The sequence below is a fragment of the Electrophorus electricus genome, chromosome 11 (genome assembly GCF_013358815.1).
Source record: "Electrophorus electricus isolate fEleEle1 chromosome 11, fEleEle1.pri, whole genome shotgun sequence".
Taxonomy (NCBI): Eukaryota; Metazoa; Chordata; class Actinopteri; order Gymnotiformes; family Gymnotidae; genus Electrophorus; species Electrophorus electricus.
Window position 1 is genome coordinate 8,352,166 of NC_049545.1, and position 17,916 is coordinate 8,370,081.

General features: G+C 39.4%; 1 protein-coding gene across 1 annotated transcript; it reads right to left on the reverse strand.

The window, feature by feature from the left end:
- Positions 1–164: 164 nt before the first annotated feature.
- On the reverse strand, positions 165–17,529 carry LOC113576449 (metal transporter CNNM1). The gene is made up of 10 exons (XM_027008554.2): positions 16,104–17,529; positions 9,453–9,596; positions 8,189–8,329; positions 7,818–7,987; positions 7,408–7,507; positions 6,254–6,399; positions 5,338–5,557; positions 4,422–4,526; positions 3,719–3,829; positions 165–2,965 (listed from the first exon to the last, which is right to left on the reverse strand). Exons 1-10 carry the CDS (start codon positions 17,521–17,523, stop codon positions 2,886–2,888), a joined length of 2,637 nt encoding a protein of 878 aa, XP_026864355.2. The 5' UTR covers positions 17,524–17,529; the 3' UTR covers positions 165–2,885.
- Positions 17,530–17,916: the final 387 nt, after the last annotated feature.

The window sequence follows — 17,916 nt, forward strand, 5'->3', positions numbered from 1 at the left end:
TTCAGCTTTTTCCTGTGTACAGAAGCTCCAGGATAGTGTTCTCTTGTTTAAAACATCTGGCAACCAAATATTAACATGGAAGAATTGGTGATAGGTTATGTGACCTTGGGCTAGCAGAATAGACCCTAGACAAGAGGGCTTTCAGCAAAGGTCACAGTGTCTTTTCTGGGCCATTATGTCCTGAAATATTAAGCTTATGTGATTTCTTTTACACATTAAGTTCCTTTTGTGACTGACAGCCCAGGGAAATTCAAACGCAATGACCACAATGCAAGTCAAATTCTATTTATTGAAAATGCATGTTTCATTGTAAAATACCACATCAAGTTCATCTCATGTTCTCATAAATTTGTTTTCAAATATTCATAGCAATTTCTTATACATATTATATTTCTCTCTAAACATTTCTTTATAAATATTAAATTCTCATACCAACATTGTATATATCTTAAACAACTGCTAACCCTCTTCACTGAGAACTCATAGCAGGGAAAGATTCACATGCCGTGTCAGCTGTCTTTCTTACTTTTTAAGGCTTTATGAGGTGTTGGAGAGTGTACGTGTGAGTGAGTGATTGAGTTAGTGAGTGAGTGAGAGAGCGAGCAGAGGGGCATATAGTGGATTTTGTGCTCCCCCAGCTGATGCTAGTTAATCAGTGCTAGAGTAAGACCCTGAAACCCCTGGATTGTGTGTGTGTGTGTGTGTGTGTAAAGAGGGCTGAGGCCAGACGTCAGTGTGCGTCACATGTTCCTCTGCCTGCATTGCAGCAGTGTGACGCAAGACTGCTGACTTTCCCTCCCTCCGCTCATCTGCTTCCTCCAGCTCTCCTGTGCCATGTGCTCCCAGTAAAAGCAGGACCAGCTCACAGTATTGCACAACATAACATGGGTCCATTTGACCTGTGGGTAGTAGTACTGCACACTGGCACACTCTGTACTGCCCATTTCAGACAAACAAGATGCCAAGCAGCCAGTAGGTAAAGGGGCTATTCATTACGGCATTGTTATTGCTAAACATTACCACTGAAAACTATTCAAGGGGTATTGCAGACACATCGTGGTTGCCAGCCTGAGTCATTTGGGTCTGTGCTGTAAACAGATAAAACCAGGTCGATTCCCAGCAGCTCAGAAGCAGTGCAGTGCAGTCCAGAGTGTTTACAGCTCATGCAGACCAAACTCTGCTGCTGTTCTCTACAGTATAGTAAACTGTCAAGTGCTCAATGCCTGCAGAGATATCAGGGGTCTGCACTCATGCAAAATATCTTGTCCCCTGTGTGTAATCATTATGCCAGCCACCCATCCACTGTTGGCAGGGATGAGCTCAGACTGATCGGTGTTTGCCACGGTTACATGCTGGTGAAAGGCTGGCAGTGATACAGGAATGGCACTGCTGACATTAGTCACTGTCCTGATATAGCTTGTGGACAGTTCTGCCCCTTATAGGGACACTGGTGGGGAGCAGGCAGTCACATGGAAACAGCAGCATGCACATGAATGGGCAGCATTCCCAGTGCAATGGCTAAGGGTGGACAGAGTGTCTTATGGTAGTAAGCCATTCACTAAGCTCGCATTTATTTTGAGCTCAGCTTTGGAAAGTAATAGCTTCATGTACTATTAAAGGCATATTATGTATAAAAGGGATCTATGAAACATGTAAGGGTGTGGGAATATGACATTGCATACCACTTTCAAAGTCTGAGGTGATATTTTAGTATTGATGCATTCAAGTTTGTTCAAGATATGGCTTCCTTTTTACAGCCTAATACTATATTTTATAAATATAAGAAAATTCTGTTAAATAGTAGCAATACTTATTTGAGAAAAAAACATGCCATTATATATGTATCTTCTTAATATATTGCTAGGATGTGCTTAGACCTTTAACCATCCTGTATATATACTAATAATGTTCACAAATAACCAGATGTGGTCTAAAATGAGTCAATACACTTCTTTAAGAAATAAAGAATAGCCGCTATGTCAATGTGGCAATGGCAGAATACCCATTTGTGTGAAAAGTATGCTCATTATTATTAACCTGGCTGAAAACAGAAAGTAGACAGACTGATGTGCATTTTTACAGCATTATAAGCATCACCTATGTGGCTAAGAGCTTGTAAAAAAAGCAAACAGCATTTACCTAATATAGGCAGCTTCCTTCACTTACCCCTAAACATCCAGTAAACTCTTTTCAATCAAATATCAAATTAAAAAGTAATCTTTCTCTCAAAGTGCTCCATGGTTAAATTCTCTTGATACATAGGCACAGCCTAGCAAACAGCTCTAAAATTAGTATTGATATAATAATTAATCAATAAATAAAATTAGTCATTAGTTCAAAGGAATAATGAAGGAGTAACATTTTCCAGATACTCTCAGAAGGCTAGGCCTTGCTGTGGGTAAGATAGAGGCTTCAAGTTCTGCACGCTGCCTGGACCAGAGGCTTGTCTGACATCACCAAAGTGACTAGAGATGACATCGTCAACAAATGCCTTAAAATAGTACATAGCACTGAAAAAATATTTATGCAGTATCACCCAACCTTAAACACCAGGAGATGTTTGTATCTGGAATCTTTACTGTGCCCGCATCTCAAAGCTGGTCTGGGTAAGCCAGGTAATCTTACAGGTACCTGAATGCAGACCATGTCCTGAATTTTTATGACCTTATGCACCACATATCTATCAGCTTAAGTGTTCCATACAACAGGAGGCCTGTTGAAATACAGAATGCAAGGTCTTAAGACTTTTATCTTCTTCATTGTCCTTCTCCACACATTTTTCCCCTTTAAAAAGTCAGTTGACATTATGAGGCTGTAGGAGGAGATTTCACATTGGTGGGAAGTGCAGGAGCATGAGAGAGGCAGAGAGGCCCAGACTCTTAGTGCTAGGTCTTCACCTGGGGCTGTTCACAACTTTCCTCTACTAGTTTCTCCCCATCACGGGACCTTTTCCGCTTTTTGTTGCCTGGACACAACAAACAACTGTTAGTCCCCATGCTTCAGGCATTAGGATGAACATGGTACAATGTCACTATATGGAAAAGATCCATTTGTTAATCTACCTGTGGTATAAATGTGTAAAAGTAGTTTAGAAAACATTACTCCACATGCTTACTTACATCTTGATCAATAAGCACCTTTGCTTGTATAGTGTGTGTAGTAAGCCCAAAGTGAATATGTGTATGTCATGTTTGATAATGGAATGTGTGGGCTGCAGTTAAGAGCCTAGCTGGTTGCTAAGATACAGCTGCCATCAGCAATGGTACTGCATACATGCAGTATGTGGCAGTGATGGGGGCAGTGAAGTGCAGGGGTGTGCTGGTGTTGGTGATGGGTGGTGGTGGTGGTGGTGGTGGTGAGAGGTATTTGTGGTGAGGTTGGTGGTAGTGCTGAGGGGTTTTTGTGAAGAGGGTGGTCGTGGTGAGGGGTGTTTGAGGGGAGGGTTGTGGTGAAGAATGGTTTTTGTGAGGATGGTGGTAGTGGTGAGGGGTGTTTGTGGGGAGGGTGGTGTTCATGAGGGGTTTGTGAGGAGAGTGGTGGTGGTGGTGAAGGGTGTTTTTCGGGAGAGTGGTGGTGGTGGTGTTTAGGGGTGTTTGTGAGGAGGGTGGTGGTGGTGGTGGTGGTGGTGTTGGTGAGGGGTATTTGTAGGGATGGTGGTGGTGGGAGGGTGGTGGTGGTTAAGGGGGGTAGGTGTGGGGAAGGAAAGAGAGGGGCTCACTCAGTTTTCGGAGCAGCTTCTTTCCCAGCGTCTCATCTGATCCACTCAGAGAGTGGGAAACGATCAGCTGAGATGTAGACAGACCCATCTCCACAGGTATAGCCACAGAGTCTGAAAGAAACAGGCAAAATGTCAGTACATGGGAAGAAGTAAACTCTATTCTATCTGTACCCAGCTTCTCCCTTTACATGGATTGATTTAATGATCCCTGATTTAGAGATTCCTGCTAACCTCTAGCCATAACAAGTGATTCTGAAAGGACTGGCAGTGTCTGGAATCAACATTCCTGCATGGGTCATATAAACAGAGCGTGGAAGCCATGCATTTCCTCTTCCAGCACCCTGTCAAACAGCCTCTCCAGTGTTTGACAGTTTCAGTGCATTTACTCATGTCACAGCAGATAGCTGGGACTGTGCTAATGCCAGCCCCCACTTTTGTAACATCTATTTTTTTAAGTGCATCTGGTGACGGCATTTGGTGGCTAATTTTTCCGGTGCTTCTGGCTAAGTAAAATGTGATGATAATGATAATGAATATGAGTAGAGTTAAATATATGAGCACAATAATCTTACAATCATGTTTTGACATTACTTTGTAGGGTCACATACTTTTTGCCATGTAGCTCTGACAGGCACACAGAAGATCTAAAATACACACCCTAGGGATCATTTATGCAAATTAAGCAGTTGTTAATTTCACCCACCAGTTTGTCTTTTTTCCTCTAGACATTCGGTACGTTTGTAAGGGATCTCATCCATGCGCAGGAACACAGAGTCACTGGGGCTCTTCTGCCCATCTGATTTACTCCCTACAGAGGGAGCCAAAGAGCAGCATATCACACAACACAATCAAAGCAGGAAATCACACTGATGTGTGCTGGCCATATCATTGTACTAAGTCATGATTTAAAAAAAAAATTTTTTATAGTGAATATGACAATAGGAAGTACATTTTACATTTTGCAATCTTTTTATGTGCAATGAAATCAAATGAAATTAGGAATTGTGCCAGTTAATTTATATTACGCACTATGGCAATTAATGTCATTGTTGTCTAAACTTGGCTGGGGGTTGAGAAGATATTACCTTTACTAAACTAGGATATCTTTTCCAATGTTTCATAAAGATCATTTCAGAAAAGAAAGTACAAAGAAAATGAACATTTTTAGCAGTGGTTCTCTTGCTTGCTATGCAGTGGTTAAGATTGAACATAACAATTTGGGCCTGGTTTATTCCTTTGGAAGGAAAATAAGTGAGTATGACTTTAATTGGCTTGACTTGTTTGAGTGTATGGCTGGTTATTTTTTTAATTTTTTATTTATTTATTTTTTTTTGGGGGGGGCAAAACTGGCCAGTCTGTTATCACATGCGGTGTGTTGCTGCAAAGCAACGCTACGCTATTTTCAGGCTGGATTTGTGATTATATCGGATCTGTTTCCTTATGTCTTCACCAATATCTGATCCAGCATGTTTTGCTGATATCAACCTAATTTCGATACATGGTATCGGATCGGTCCCATCTCTATTTACATTATTTCAGTCTGCTATTTAAATTTTCACGGGTTTATTTTTGACTAAATAAAAGGAAAGTCATTATAAGTGCTCAGCAACCACACTCACGGACAATGCGATTTCTCTCGTTGAGGGTTGAGGTACTGTGGGGCTGTCTCGGGTGGTGTGTGTGCTGGTGGGAGCGGGTCAGGGGCAAGGCGATGCTGTTGGAGCGGGTCTCTGGGAGAGGTGTCCTCTCGCCAGGGGCCTGAGGGTCTGCGTCTGGCGTTTGAGGGGAGCTGTCCATCCGTGTGGCTGTCAGAGCATTCTGGTAGTGGTTACGAGTGACCTAAATCCAAGATGATCAAAAGGTGCCATTTATAGAAACACTTAAGATCACTTCAGCCACTTTTTTCACATAATGTATTTCATCATACTGTAGTAAAACTGTTAAAATATATTGTTATGACATAAAACAACCAAACAAGTTGAGTGCTGTTACAATACAAAATGGAGTTTTAAAATCAAAGCTATAGACCCCCAGCGATGCTACAGCACGCCATGGCTGGGAACCCAAAATGGATGCTGCTGTCTGGGTGAGAGGGATGCCATTACTCTATCCATTGTCAATAACAGAGACACTAGCCAATCACAGACATCTGAGTGCTCAGATTCAGGCAGTTAAAGAGCTGTATACAGCTGCTATGTGTCACAGCGAAGGCAGCAACTAGAAAAGATGGCTTCATATGTCTAGGAGGAAACACATGCTTTCCGGCACTCTTCCCATCGGTACTTGCTTCATGACAGGGGAGAGTTAGCTAGCTAGTTGGTGGGCATATTATGCTATGGTGGGAATTAGCATAATAACTAAAGTTCTAAAGTTTGGAAAATGGGGTAAAATGAGATGAGCTGAATAAAAAGGGTATTATTACCAAAACTCTTGTTCATAAATGTACAGTGCTGTTTTATTTATAGACCGCTTATATACATATACAAGATTCCCTAGATGTGTTTGATGGGTCATGGAGTGGGAGGTGGGAGGTACCTTGATGATCTGCAGATCAGTGACTTGGCGTACAGAGTAATCTGGTAGGTATGCCCCTCCACCCACACTCAACTGGCCCAGACTACCCCCGTGGATGGTGGTGTCAGAGTGGTTTAGTCCACTGCTTCGTGATGGAGACCTGTGAACTGAATCAGACCAGTCTCAACTTTTCTCCACTGCTTTCTTCTTACTTTGTCGAACATTGTTCTAGATTCTGCTTCTATAAAGGGTGCATGTTTGATAACCTTGTTTTAAAATACACCTCTATTAATGTAGCTCTGAGCTTGTTCTTTGTCTCAACAAATCAAATAAATGATCCTCATTACTTATATTAAGAAGGTAGACTAACCATTCACTACTTTATAATTCAGAATTTTTGAAATTTTTATCTACATTCAATCATTTTCTGCATTATGCTTTTTCACAATACCATCATAATGTTATAATGATTCTCTAATTATACTTGACCTCAGAACTCAGAAATGAGATCCTCCGTCTTTACTATTTTATACACAAAAATTCTACTTCTCCTTTTGATGCCCCTGCATATGACATATCCATTTAGGTGAATTTGAACTACTGGACCAAACATGTCCTGGCAGCTCAAACTGTTTAATGTGTGTGTGCGTGCGTGCGTGTGTGTGTGTGTGTGTGTGTGTGTGTGTGTGTTTCATCATGTATGTTCTATACGTTTTCTCTGAATATGGAGAAGAATAGAGAGGCAGTGAGAGAAATAGTGCTTATACAGCACATTTACATTTGAAGCACATTCATCCATGACTTTACAATTAATAACAGCTGGAGCTCTGGGGCTATTTTTACATTTTCAAGCATTTCTGCTGAGGTTTTAGTTAGATATCTATGCCATTTTCTCCAAGTGGCCAAGCAAAAGTGTGCCTTTTATAATAATTACTCTGGCACGCTCCCATAAGATTCATTTTGCTGCTCTGCTAGTGTTTGATTCTGTTAATTAACTGTTATGTAAGGCAGGTCATGTCTACACTTTATGCTATCAGACATGTGCGTCTTGCAGTCTCTTTAATTGCTCATTAATTTTCTGCGATGAGGTTGTGAGATAAATTTCTGACTGCAGCTTTTTGAATACACTAAAATGCAGGCTGTCTGATATGCCAGTAAACAGCTTAGCAACATACCTGCAGGCAGGACAGTCATAATAGCAGGCATGCCATAGTAAGTGAAAGGTCCATTTTCAAATCTCAGACCCTCTTTACCGATTTCTACCTCCACTCGACCCTGCAGTGGGAGTGAAAGTGAGGCGTACTTTCAAAACCCCCCTCAGGCCTTGTTTCTCAAGAGCCACAATGGAAGTGAAAATAATAAAAATTAAAAAGTCCAGGATCTTCAGAGGAGTCACATAATGCAGTTTCACAGATGTTTTACTAATCCACATTACATACCCTCTTGTGGTTCTCCTTCTATGTCTCCTAAACACTGCATCATAGGCTATATTTCTTTCTTTTCCAAACGTCTACTGTGTGCACTTTGATGGAGTCATTTTGGGTTGTCACATACTCCCAATTAATGCATGTGTGGTGTAATTTACCTGCAAAATCAGGACAAAATAATCGACGGGCTTATTGCGCTGGTAGAGATAATGCTTTGGTGATTTCTTGTTTTTCTCGTCAAACTTGAGCTCCTGCATAACACTGGGGTGCTTAATGAGGCGCAGCAGGATCTTCTCGGAGAGGTGGGAAGGCTTAAAAGGCTCCACTTCTGAGGGAAGACAAAGAAAGCAGGAGGACAGTGGGAGGAAGGGACCCCTAGGATTATAATGTTTGCCTGCATAATGAATAATCCTGAGCATAACATTAGGATTAAGCATACATGTTTAATATTTTTCTCCAGGTTTTCAGATACTGCATAAAAACATATGTAGACCTTTGTGTGTTTTCAGCTCTGCTTGTGTAATAGTACCTGTGGCCAAAAAGCGGTGTGTTGCCAGTAGTAGCTGAGGAGAGACCTTCACCTTCATCTCACTTTCAGACAGTTTGAAGATGGAAAAATCTTGCTGCTTCCTCTCGTGGTGAGACACTCGTCTCTTAGTGCGGTTATCAGCTACATACATGACAAAGACAGTGAAGAAACCTCTTTTCCACCAGATATTCTAGAGCCAGACAGAAATCTCTACTTTGAAAGTTAAGATTGATCTTGCAGGAAAGATAAAAGTAAATCCGATGACATTGGGGTCAAATGTTGGTCTTTCTAATATTCAAGCATTATTTTATTTAGTTCAGTTTTATTTACTTCAGTGCAGTTTGATCAAATATCAAATGGCACAGCTAAAACTTAACTTCAAAGTGGTTTACCTTATTTGTGTAGATAATAAATGAGCTGGCTGTGGTGATTGCAATAGTGCAACTGATTTGCAATAGTGAAACTGATTAAATAATGTTTGAGTCTAAGTGGAACATCTGTGATGCATGCAGTGAAGATTACACACACACACACACATACACACATGCACATCTAAAATATTAATAATACTCTCTGCAGGGAGATAAGTTCATTCTAATACAAAGAGTGCCATTTGTTTGTTATATTACACAATGACAAGCCATTTCCAAGATTAAAGCTATTATTTTCAAGTGAAGTTTCATGAAGGTAATTAATAGTACATCACATTTGCATCACAATTAATAGTACATCACATTTGCAATTACCATCCGTATCACAGGGGAGCTGACTGAAAGAAAGATGGGCCAAAGGACCAACTACAAAGCAATTTGCATCTTACAGATGCATAAGTTAATTATTTCTGGTCATGGAAATTTTCAGTAGAGCATCAGGGAACAGAAAAGGAAATTAATCTGCTGGGAATAAACTGAATTTTTATTTTGTAGTAAAAATAATAATGGTAAATACTTTTTAATGAAAATGGAAATCCTATTTATTTTAGTAAAACTGCCACCCAAAGGGATTTTAAGATGAAGTCCAAGTCAGTGAATTGTCAGTAAATTCCTAATGAAATGGATTACCTCATGCTGGAGGCTTTTATTAAGGTGGCTGTTGTGAGAGGACAAATCTTATGTCTTATGCATTCAAACGTTTTATCAGTAGTATTCAGTGAAGATCAGAAAAATAAAGCAAGTGTCTGAAAATCAGGAGTGATGAAGCTGTAGGATGATGCATGAGTGTTGAATGTGAATGTTTTGTGCGTGATTTGTTTTTTAGCACTTACTGTACAGATCAGTCTCATCCACAATCTCTGACTTGATGATCTCTTCAATAACATCCTCCAAGGTGACAATGCCCATGACTTCATAGAAAGGATCCCCTTCTCCCTCATTGTTGACTCTCTGTACTATAGCCAAGTGACTCTTCCCTTTACAATAAAAGAAGATGAAGATAACAATTCAAACTGAGACAAAACATTATAACAGAAAGAACTGCTTGTCAATATGTCAGACATAAAGTAAAACTAGAACTCCTGTCAACTGTTTTCTTCACTGCTAGAGAGTCTGAGGAGCCTCGCTAGCAGTGATTCAGGTAATAGGCATTAGCAGTCAAAGACTCTGTTGATTGGGCTGACCATGCAACTGCACACTTAGCAAACATCTGCTGTTTATAATGTGTACACAAAAAGGTTGGCAGGATGGTCTAGCCATCAGTACCAGTTTCCTTGAATTTCCAGTCAACACAATAGCCTTTTAGCACAATAATTGGTAAATGTCTGCTTGATTTACCCCTCACTGTACTGTAACCTCAGTGATCATTTTAACTCCTTAAAGCTGCCAGCACTCTGAGCGTGTGCCTGTGATCCGGTGTTAGGCTTGTCATCATCAGAGTTTAGTAGTATAAATATTAATGTCTGGCCATTTTAAATAAAGAATTTCAAACAACCAGAAACAGCTAGACCTACTGGCAAAGGGTACATACTCTGTTGTATTATTTCAAGTTTTGTGTAAACGTTTGCTCTTTACTTCTCAAGTACCATATGCAGACCTTCAAATTAGATTTAATTCCACCTCGTGAATCTACCATAAATTATTATAATAAACATAACATGCATAATAATTAACTTTTGAACTGTTTTAATGTCACTGGTGATTAACATTTGGCTGGTGAAAATATCTGATTTAAAATAAGCAGAATGTACTGAACCTTATGCTTGGAAGTTCCACAATTGCAAAAGATTTGTTTTGTGTTGAAACTGCCTTCTCTGTGGGGAACAGGTCCAAAGTAAATTGCTGCCTGGTTCCAGGGCTAATAGGAATCTGGCAGTAACCTCATTTTGATCTATAACCTGTGTGGGAACAACCTCTTTAAATGACTTGTTGTAGTAGTAATGATAGTTAAATAATTAATGCAGAAATAGCACATAGAATGCAGAAATAGCACATGCAAAGGGATGCAGTTGCATAGTTAGACTGAACTTTACTCATAAAAAACAAACAAACAATAAATTTGGAAAAAACAAACAAACACTGGATGCACTGAGCACAGAGAACACATAGAAAAAATAATGTTCCAGAAGAACCATGACATAAATAGGAGTAACAATTACTAACAAGACACAAGTGAAGACCCCAACAAGCTGGGAGACACCTGACTAGAAACAAAAGTAGAAACACATGTTGAAATAAAAACAATGAAACAAGGAAACACACAGTGCTAGGAGGAGGGGATCCTGACATCATAATACCACAAAATCTACCCTGTGGGCATTTTCCATCTTCCATCTTCCATAAACTATGAAAGACTTCATCAGTTTAGCAGAAATGTCTGATAGACTGACTCCTGTACTAGCTCACGTCTCATCTTCAAAATGGAAAAGATGGTGTGCTTAGCCATACTGCCATGAACACAAAGATATTTATGTACACTGCATCTCAACACTGATATTTAGCAGACATGAATTTTGATCATAATCCAAAAGAAATTATTTGTGGGACAGACACTTTACAGCCACCTCTGCATAGATGGTGATTTGAAATTCTGATTTAATATGCTGAAAGATGCTGATCTTTTCAAGTTTAAGGACAATGCAGCAGATTTTCCTCCCAACAACTACATGCTGATTTATCAGAAGTGTTCCAAACCTTAAATTCATTACTGAATAATAAAGCCCTAAGACCAGATACTTTAAAAATTGTGAAAAACATACCCATTACTGAACATTTTAAGTTACGAGGCTACCCGTGGCCATAGTTGAATTGTGCTAAACAGAAAGTAAATTCAATAAGATTTCAAACACAAGATTTTGTTAAAGATAAAAATGACTTTTATGTTTCCTGTTTGTCTGTGAATTATTGCTCTCAGATATGGTTTTAACAGTAATCAGATTAAATAAATTATAACTAGATATCAAATTAAAAAATCTTATCACATGCATATCTAAGAGTGTTATATTCTGTCCGTATTCAGTGGGAATGTTGGACAGGCCTCTGAAATTATTATCAGAGCAAAAGAGTTGTATTAGAAGAAAGGATCTTAATTCCGCTGTTGTTAGACATTTTTTGAGGCTAATCATAATGTTTTTAAATCATAAAAGCTTTTAAATGTATTGGTATAGGGACAGTCTCACTTGGAAGAATAGGTAGCAATATTAATGATATGACTTGAAAATGAGAAGCATTTTTGGATCAGTAGGGATGAATGATCTTGTACCATTCTTGTATTAATTATAGCTTGAGTAGTGTTTGTATGTAAGTTTTAAATGTATTTATGTCAAAAGCATTTGCCAGTAGGGTGCCTGTGTGAATTTTCATGATGATGACCCCAACATGATTTTACAACAAGTGTAATTTATGAATTCAAAGTCAAATTTCTTCATGATAATGAAACAGATACATTAGTCAATGTAGTTTTTGCTTTGTGGAACAATTGTACACAACTTGTGAAGGAATTTATATGTCCCACTTAAATGTGTTTTGTTTCATCAAATTTGACAAATTAGACTTTTTTATTCTGTTTTATAATATGTTTATATTTCTATCATTTTTCTGAATATCTCTGAGACTGTATTCTGTACAGTCACCAAGCTCTTCTGTGAAAGCAGCAGAAGGCTCAGGTGTTAACATTCTCTGAGCTGAGACCACTTAAGCCCAGTGCACTCCTCTCCCTCATTCTCCCTCCCTTCTCTCCTCCTCCTGTCTCTCTCCCACCTTGAAAGTTAGATCACATTGCAATGTTGTTGGACTGACTGCCTGACTCTTCACTGCTGAATTTCTAACAGGTCTTTGCCAAATTTGTAACAGATATGACAGGTTTGGACCATTGGTAAATGGGAAAAATGTTAAATGTGATAAATTCCCTTAAATCACTCACATGACCAATTTAAGAATGAATTCTGAAGGGGACCAAGCACTCATTAACATTTGGGCTTGGACTGGGGCAGTGCTTGATCCACTTGGCCAATCTTTAATTACAGCAAGTTTATATAATTGACATTCAAGAGGTCTTGTGTCACAATTATAGAAGAAAATGACTTTTGGATATGCAAGTCTGAATTGACACAGCAGTGTGAACATCGCCTGACCAGACTAGGGATACCATACACTGGTGGTCAACGTGACCAATGTCCAAAGAAAGAGGTGGTATGTCTCACTAAGTGCAAGACAAGATCTGTATAGCACTGAACCATACTGTGATTATATACAAGATAACAAATGTTCCTATAACATAAAAATGTTTGCCTGGAAGGTTGTGGTTCCTGTGGTAGAAAGGGTATACTAGGACAGAAAGAGAACTGTTTCTTTTTGTGTGTGTGTGTGTGTGTGTGTGTGTGTGTGTGTGTGTGTGTGCGCGTGTGTGCGTGTGCGTGTGAGAGAGAGAGAGAGAGAGAGAGAGAGAGAGAGAGAGAGCGAGCGAGCAAGACAGAGATAGAATTATGAATGCTACATCTATATAACAGACTCAATCATTCATTTCCTACACCAAGCCAGAACTGATGTACAAAATTTAAATAAACTATCTAAAATTAAATGAAATTTCAGATCTCAATTTTGGAGGATTTCATTAATTCCTATGGTACCCAAATATGAGAAAACATATTTATAGAGAAAAACATCAATTTGAGCATGTTAATTAGTTACTAAAACTTTAGTTGTTTTTATTATTATTTTGGAATATAATTAATACTCATATTTATATTACCAATATTTTATTAATATATTTTCTTTTATTTATATTACTTCTTGTAATAGAGCAAATTCAAACACTGATTGCCATGAACTATAAAGAGGATCTCATTCCGTATATTGCAACACTTTTCACTAAACCAGAGGCTTAAATTATTATGCTAATTCACTATGTAGAGAATACCTCCATGACCATGCAGGTACCCAGCTATATTGCTTTTGGTATTAAGTCCTTGATTTTGCCACAGATATTACATCTGGTCATTTTAAAGTAAATCGTTCTCTCTGGTTCTGGATTTTGTAATGACTGGTAGTTCATATATGTCATAGATTGTAAGTGTTCAAATCCAAGACACAAAATTGGATTTGAGGTTCAAACTTCCAAACACACCTGGACCAAGCCATATACCTGCTTCAAAAAATTGTGACGTGTCTGTAGGGTCATGAGGACTGGGTTGAGAAACACTGCCATTGATCATAACTAACTGCTAAAACTAAACCCTTCAACAAATAGCTTAGGAATTTCAACTGTTATGCCAAGCCTTTTTCAAATACAACGTAGACTATGGTCTTGCAAATTCAGCAAATGTATTAATATCCCAGAGGAGTTCCCATAAGAGGAATGCCCACTTGATTGCACAACCATGACCATGAAGAGTTCTATTTAATTCAAACACTTGAGTTAATCATAAATGTATGCCAGACTTTGACTACAATTTTGACAATGCCAGGATATTGACGTCCAGTTGTAATATGTGGTTTTCATGAATTTAAATATATAATTTTGTATTTTAAATAGTTTTATGTATGTTCTCAAACTTTTGGAAGAGGGAGATATGCTTATTTTTCCATCTAGATTATCATGATGATAACTTTAAGATGACATTATAAGATGATATTATAGCATAACTTTCAAAGCTTAAAAAGATCAGGCATAAAATATAAATATATGCCACCAAGGCTTCAATCTACAAAGACTGGTTTTGTAATGCCAAACTTTTACTTACTTTTCTCTACTCTCATCGAGCTTATCAACATCTCATAGGTCTAAGAGGAGTTTAGTGAAGCTTAGTGGAATACAAGTATGAGATGTCTGTGACTGACACGAAAAACAGTGAACCTTTAAATAATTCCATGCAAACAAATTTTAACGTCAAAGATCTAAATGAAATGGAGTGCCATTTGTTTGTCTCCAGCACTGACTGCAGTCAGAGAATTCTGATCACTTTCCCTGTAAATAACATGAATGCTCGTCATAATGTCAGCTTCCACTAAACCCTGCTGTTTGCCTCCCTCATTAATTTGACAGTTAGAATAAAAGGTTGATCTTGCATATTTCATGATTTTTCACCATAACCTGCCCACTGAAGGCAGTGGGGGTAACAGCTTCAAAGACTATGGCTGGGGAGCTCAAACTGGGAGGCAGTAACTCTTCCTCTCCTTTAACCTCTGCCCTTTCTATCCATAAAGGCCCAAGCTGAGACACTGAGTGGGAGAAAAGGTCATTTCTGCATCTTAATTTACCCTGATTTTTCTGCTTAGAGAAGCAATCAGTCTTCACTGCAATGCAGATCCAATGTCATACATTTCATAGTGTTTATCTTATATGCTTGCTAATCTCACTTTCCAGTGGAAAATATCTCTCTGTAAAGTATGTGTGGAATGATGTGTTGAGAAATAAAATGTAAAAGACTTCTATGTAACATATATTATTATTATTATTATTATTATTATTATTATTATTATTAATAATAATAATAATAATAATAATAATATTTGCATTTATATAGCGCCTTTCTCAAACTCAAGGCTACTTTACAAATATCGCTTTTTTTAATATGAACAAATTAAAATTCAGGAAAACATTCCAAGCTACTAGTAAAAGGCTTGTTACCAAAAGAATTAGAACTGCGCCAGCTCCAGTGATGTCCCAGGAAGATGAGTCTTTTATGAATGTGAGTAGCTATGTTTGAATTTTGCTTCAGTGTTAAAAGAATTCTCTCAGACAAGCCTGCAATATCTAGGTTGCTGCAGGCAAAACACGGACAAGCAGTCCCATGATCATCCACTTCTCCTCTTCGGTACTCTGTGTAATTTTCACTCAAGCTTTCTGTTTTTTAGTGAGGTTGGGGAAGGCTAAAATGTAACTCCTACACTGCCTGCCAAGTTCTTCAATGAAACAGCATCCTGCATCAGTCTCCCCACAAAACATGATAGCAATCTGAATGAGCCATTATTACATAATGTGCTGTGAATGCTGCATTTCAGCTGTAATGCTGAACGCATGGATTTATGCCAGATGTCAAAGCAGATAAAATCTGTTTCTCATTTTTGTTTGATGAAAGTTTTGTCCACAACACTAGTACATCTGATTCTTCAGCTGATCATAAACAGTAAACAGTAAACTGAGTGTTATACTTTATTTATTAATTTTTAATTAATTAATAAATAAAAACTGTAATCTATTTTGTCCAAATGTATGCATTTCTGTGTGTGTGTGTGTGTGTGTGTGTATGTGTGTGAGAGAGAGAGAGAGAGAGAGAGAAAGAGAGAGAGAGAGAGAGAGAGAGAGAGAGAGAGAGAGAGAGAGAGAGAGAGAGAGAGAGAGAGATATTTCAGATAAACAGACACCAAAGTAAATTCACACATGGTAGTCTATGCTAAAGGTCTGCAAAGGTGTTAAAAATGGCCAATGCCTGGCTCTAAAACATGTCATAAACCTGCACGTGTAAATGTTATATTATACTTACCTTTCTTGAACTGCTCAAGCATTGCATCAAGCTTGGTATCATTAAATACACAATGCAGTGGGTGTTTGTAGAACTGGGTGATGGTTTTTAGAGGGGTACAGTCGTCTGGATCTACGAACGCTAGGTCTTTAACAAACAGAATGTCAACAATGTTGGACCTCTCGTTCTCAAAAACAGGGATCCGAGTATAACCACTTTGCATGACGTCAGACATTGTATAGAAATCTAGGATAGCGTCAGAAGCCAACATGAAGCAATCATTGAGAGGCGTCAGCACGTCTTCGACCGTTTTGGTCCGAAGTTCCAGGGCTCCCTGTATAATGTTGAGTTCTTCTTTCACCAAGTCATGATACGGATCTGTGACGCGGAGCATTGCCAGTAACTTTTCACGAGTGTAGAAGTTACTGATTTCTTGGTGTAACATATTATCCAGCAACTTGCTAATTGGGTATGTTATGGGAAAAGTCGCCAACATCAGCAGCCGTGTTAGCCAGATGGTTTTGGACGCTATAGCCAGCCCGTGTCTGGATGCAACGGAATGCGGCAGGATCTCTCCAACAAAAAAGATCAGAAATGTGCAGGCTGCGGTTGACAGTGGCGTAAGTCCTAAAATTTGGCACATCCAAACAACCAAAAACGTATTGGTAAGCACGTTGCATAAAACCAAAGTGCAGAGCACGTAGTTGCCATGTTTACGAACTGACTCGATCTTTCGCGCATACTTTTGCTCCTTCTCAGTGCCGCTGTTTTGAAGCACTTTCAGCTCCACAGGGTCAAGAGCAAGCATGCTTATAACGAGCCCACTGAACAACGCAGACAACGCCAACAATAGCACTGACAGACTCGCTTGAAGCCATCCGTCCCTGTGAGGTGTCCGTTCAACAACCGCGAGCCAGAAGTCTCTAGTTCTAAAGTGCTCCCAATTTGCTCCGTCAAAGGCACACATTGAATAATACTTGATTTTCTCACCTCTTCGGAGGTCTTTAGCAAGCAACTCCACCAGGATGGAATTCTGGCTTGAGGCAGATTTGAAAGACCCCAGCAACTCTATGTCAGAGCTTCGTGCACTTTCTTCAACACACAAGTTCCGCTTTGGATGTGCCTGTCGCTCTCTGCCAGGTTCGGGTTCCTCGATGAACGCGATCCACGGTGCAGCTGCAGCGTCTGCTCTGCCACTGACAGTTCGGTTGAGCCTCTGCGGAGATGCTGCATAGTATACGCGCAGTATGAATCGCGTTCCCTCAGTCGCCTTCAGCACCCCATCCTCCACGGACAGCTCTTTTCCTGTATCCTCCGGACGGAAACCTAGCAATCCAATAGCCGGTGCAGGGAAATCTGAAGTGAGGAGAAAAAGCAGGTGCAGCATCCATGTTCCCGAGATGCGGAGAGGGAGGAAAGCATCCGTAGCATCCGCAGCCATGATGCTGAGTGGGTAAGAATGTAGAAGGATATTGGCGAGGTATGTCACGTGGTGATCTCTCTCTCTCTCTCTCTCTCTCTCTCTCTCTCTCTCTCTCTCTCTCTCTCTCTCTCTCTCTCTCTCTCTCTCTCACACACACACACACACACACACACACACACACTATGTGACAGCGTCAAGTTAACAGCTGGAGTTTCGAAAAATAGTAGTCATGGACTAGAACACCTAGAGGAGCGCTTTAAAATTACACTGCCGTGACGTAATGTCATTTAGCTCTTTGAGACCTACGAATTTGTCGCGGCCTTTAGAGTGAAAAAATAGTTCTACACAGGAGATGGCCAGTAGTGATCGATTTCCCAAACAAATATCGAACGGACACCTTTTTTTGTCTAT

Coding starts and splice junctions, on each gene's coding strand:
- LOC113576449 (XM_027008554.2), bottom strand. CDS start 17,523: ATGGCTGCGGATGCTACGGATGCTTTCCTCCCTCTCCGCATCTCGGGA. Junction 7,988..8,188: donor ACACCGCTTTTTGGCCACAG/GTACTATTACAC, acceptor GTCTTCCCTCAG/AAGTGGAGCCTTTTAAGCCT. Junction 4,527..5,337: donor CGAGAGAAATCGCATTGTCC/GTGAGTGTGGTT, acceptor CTCCCTCTGTAG/GGAGTAAATCAGATGGGCAG.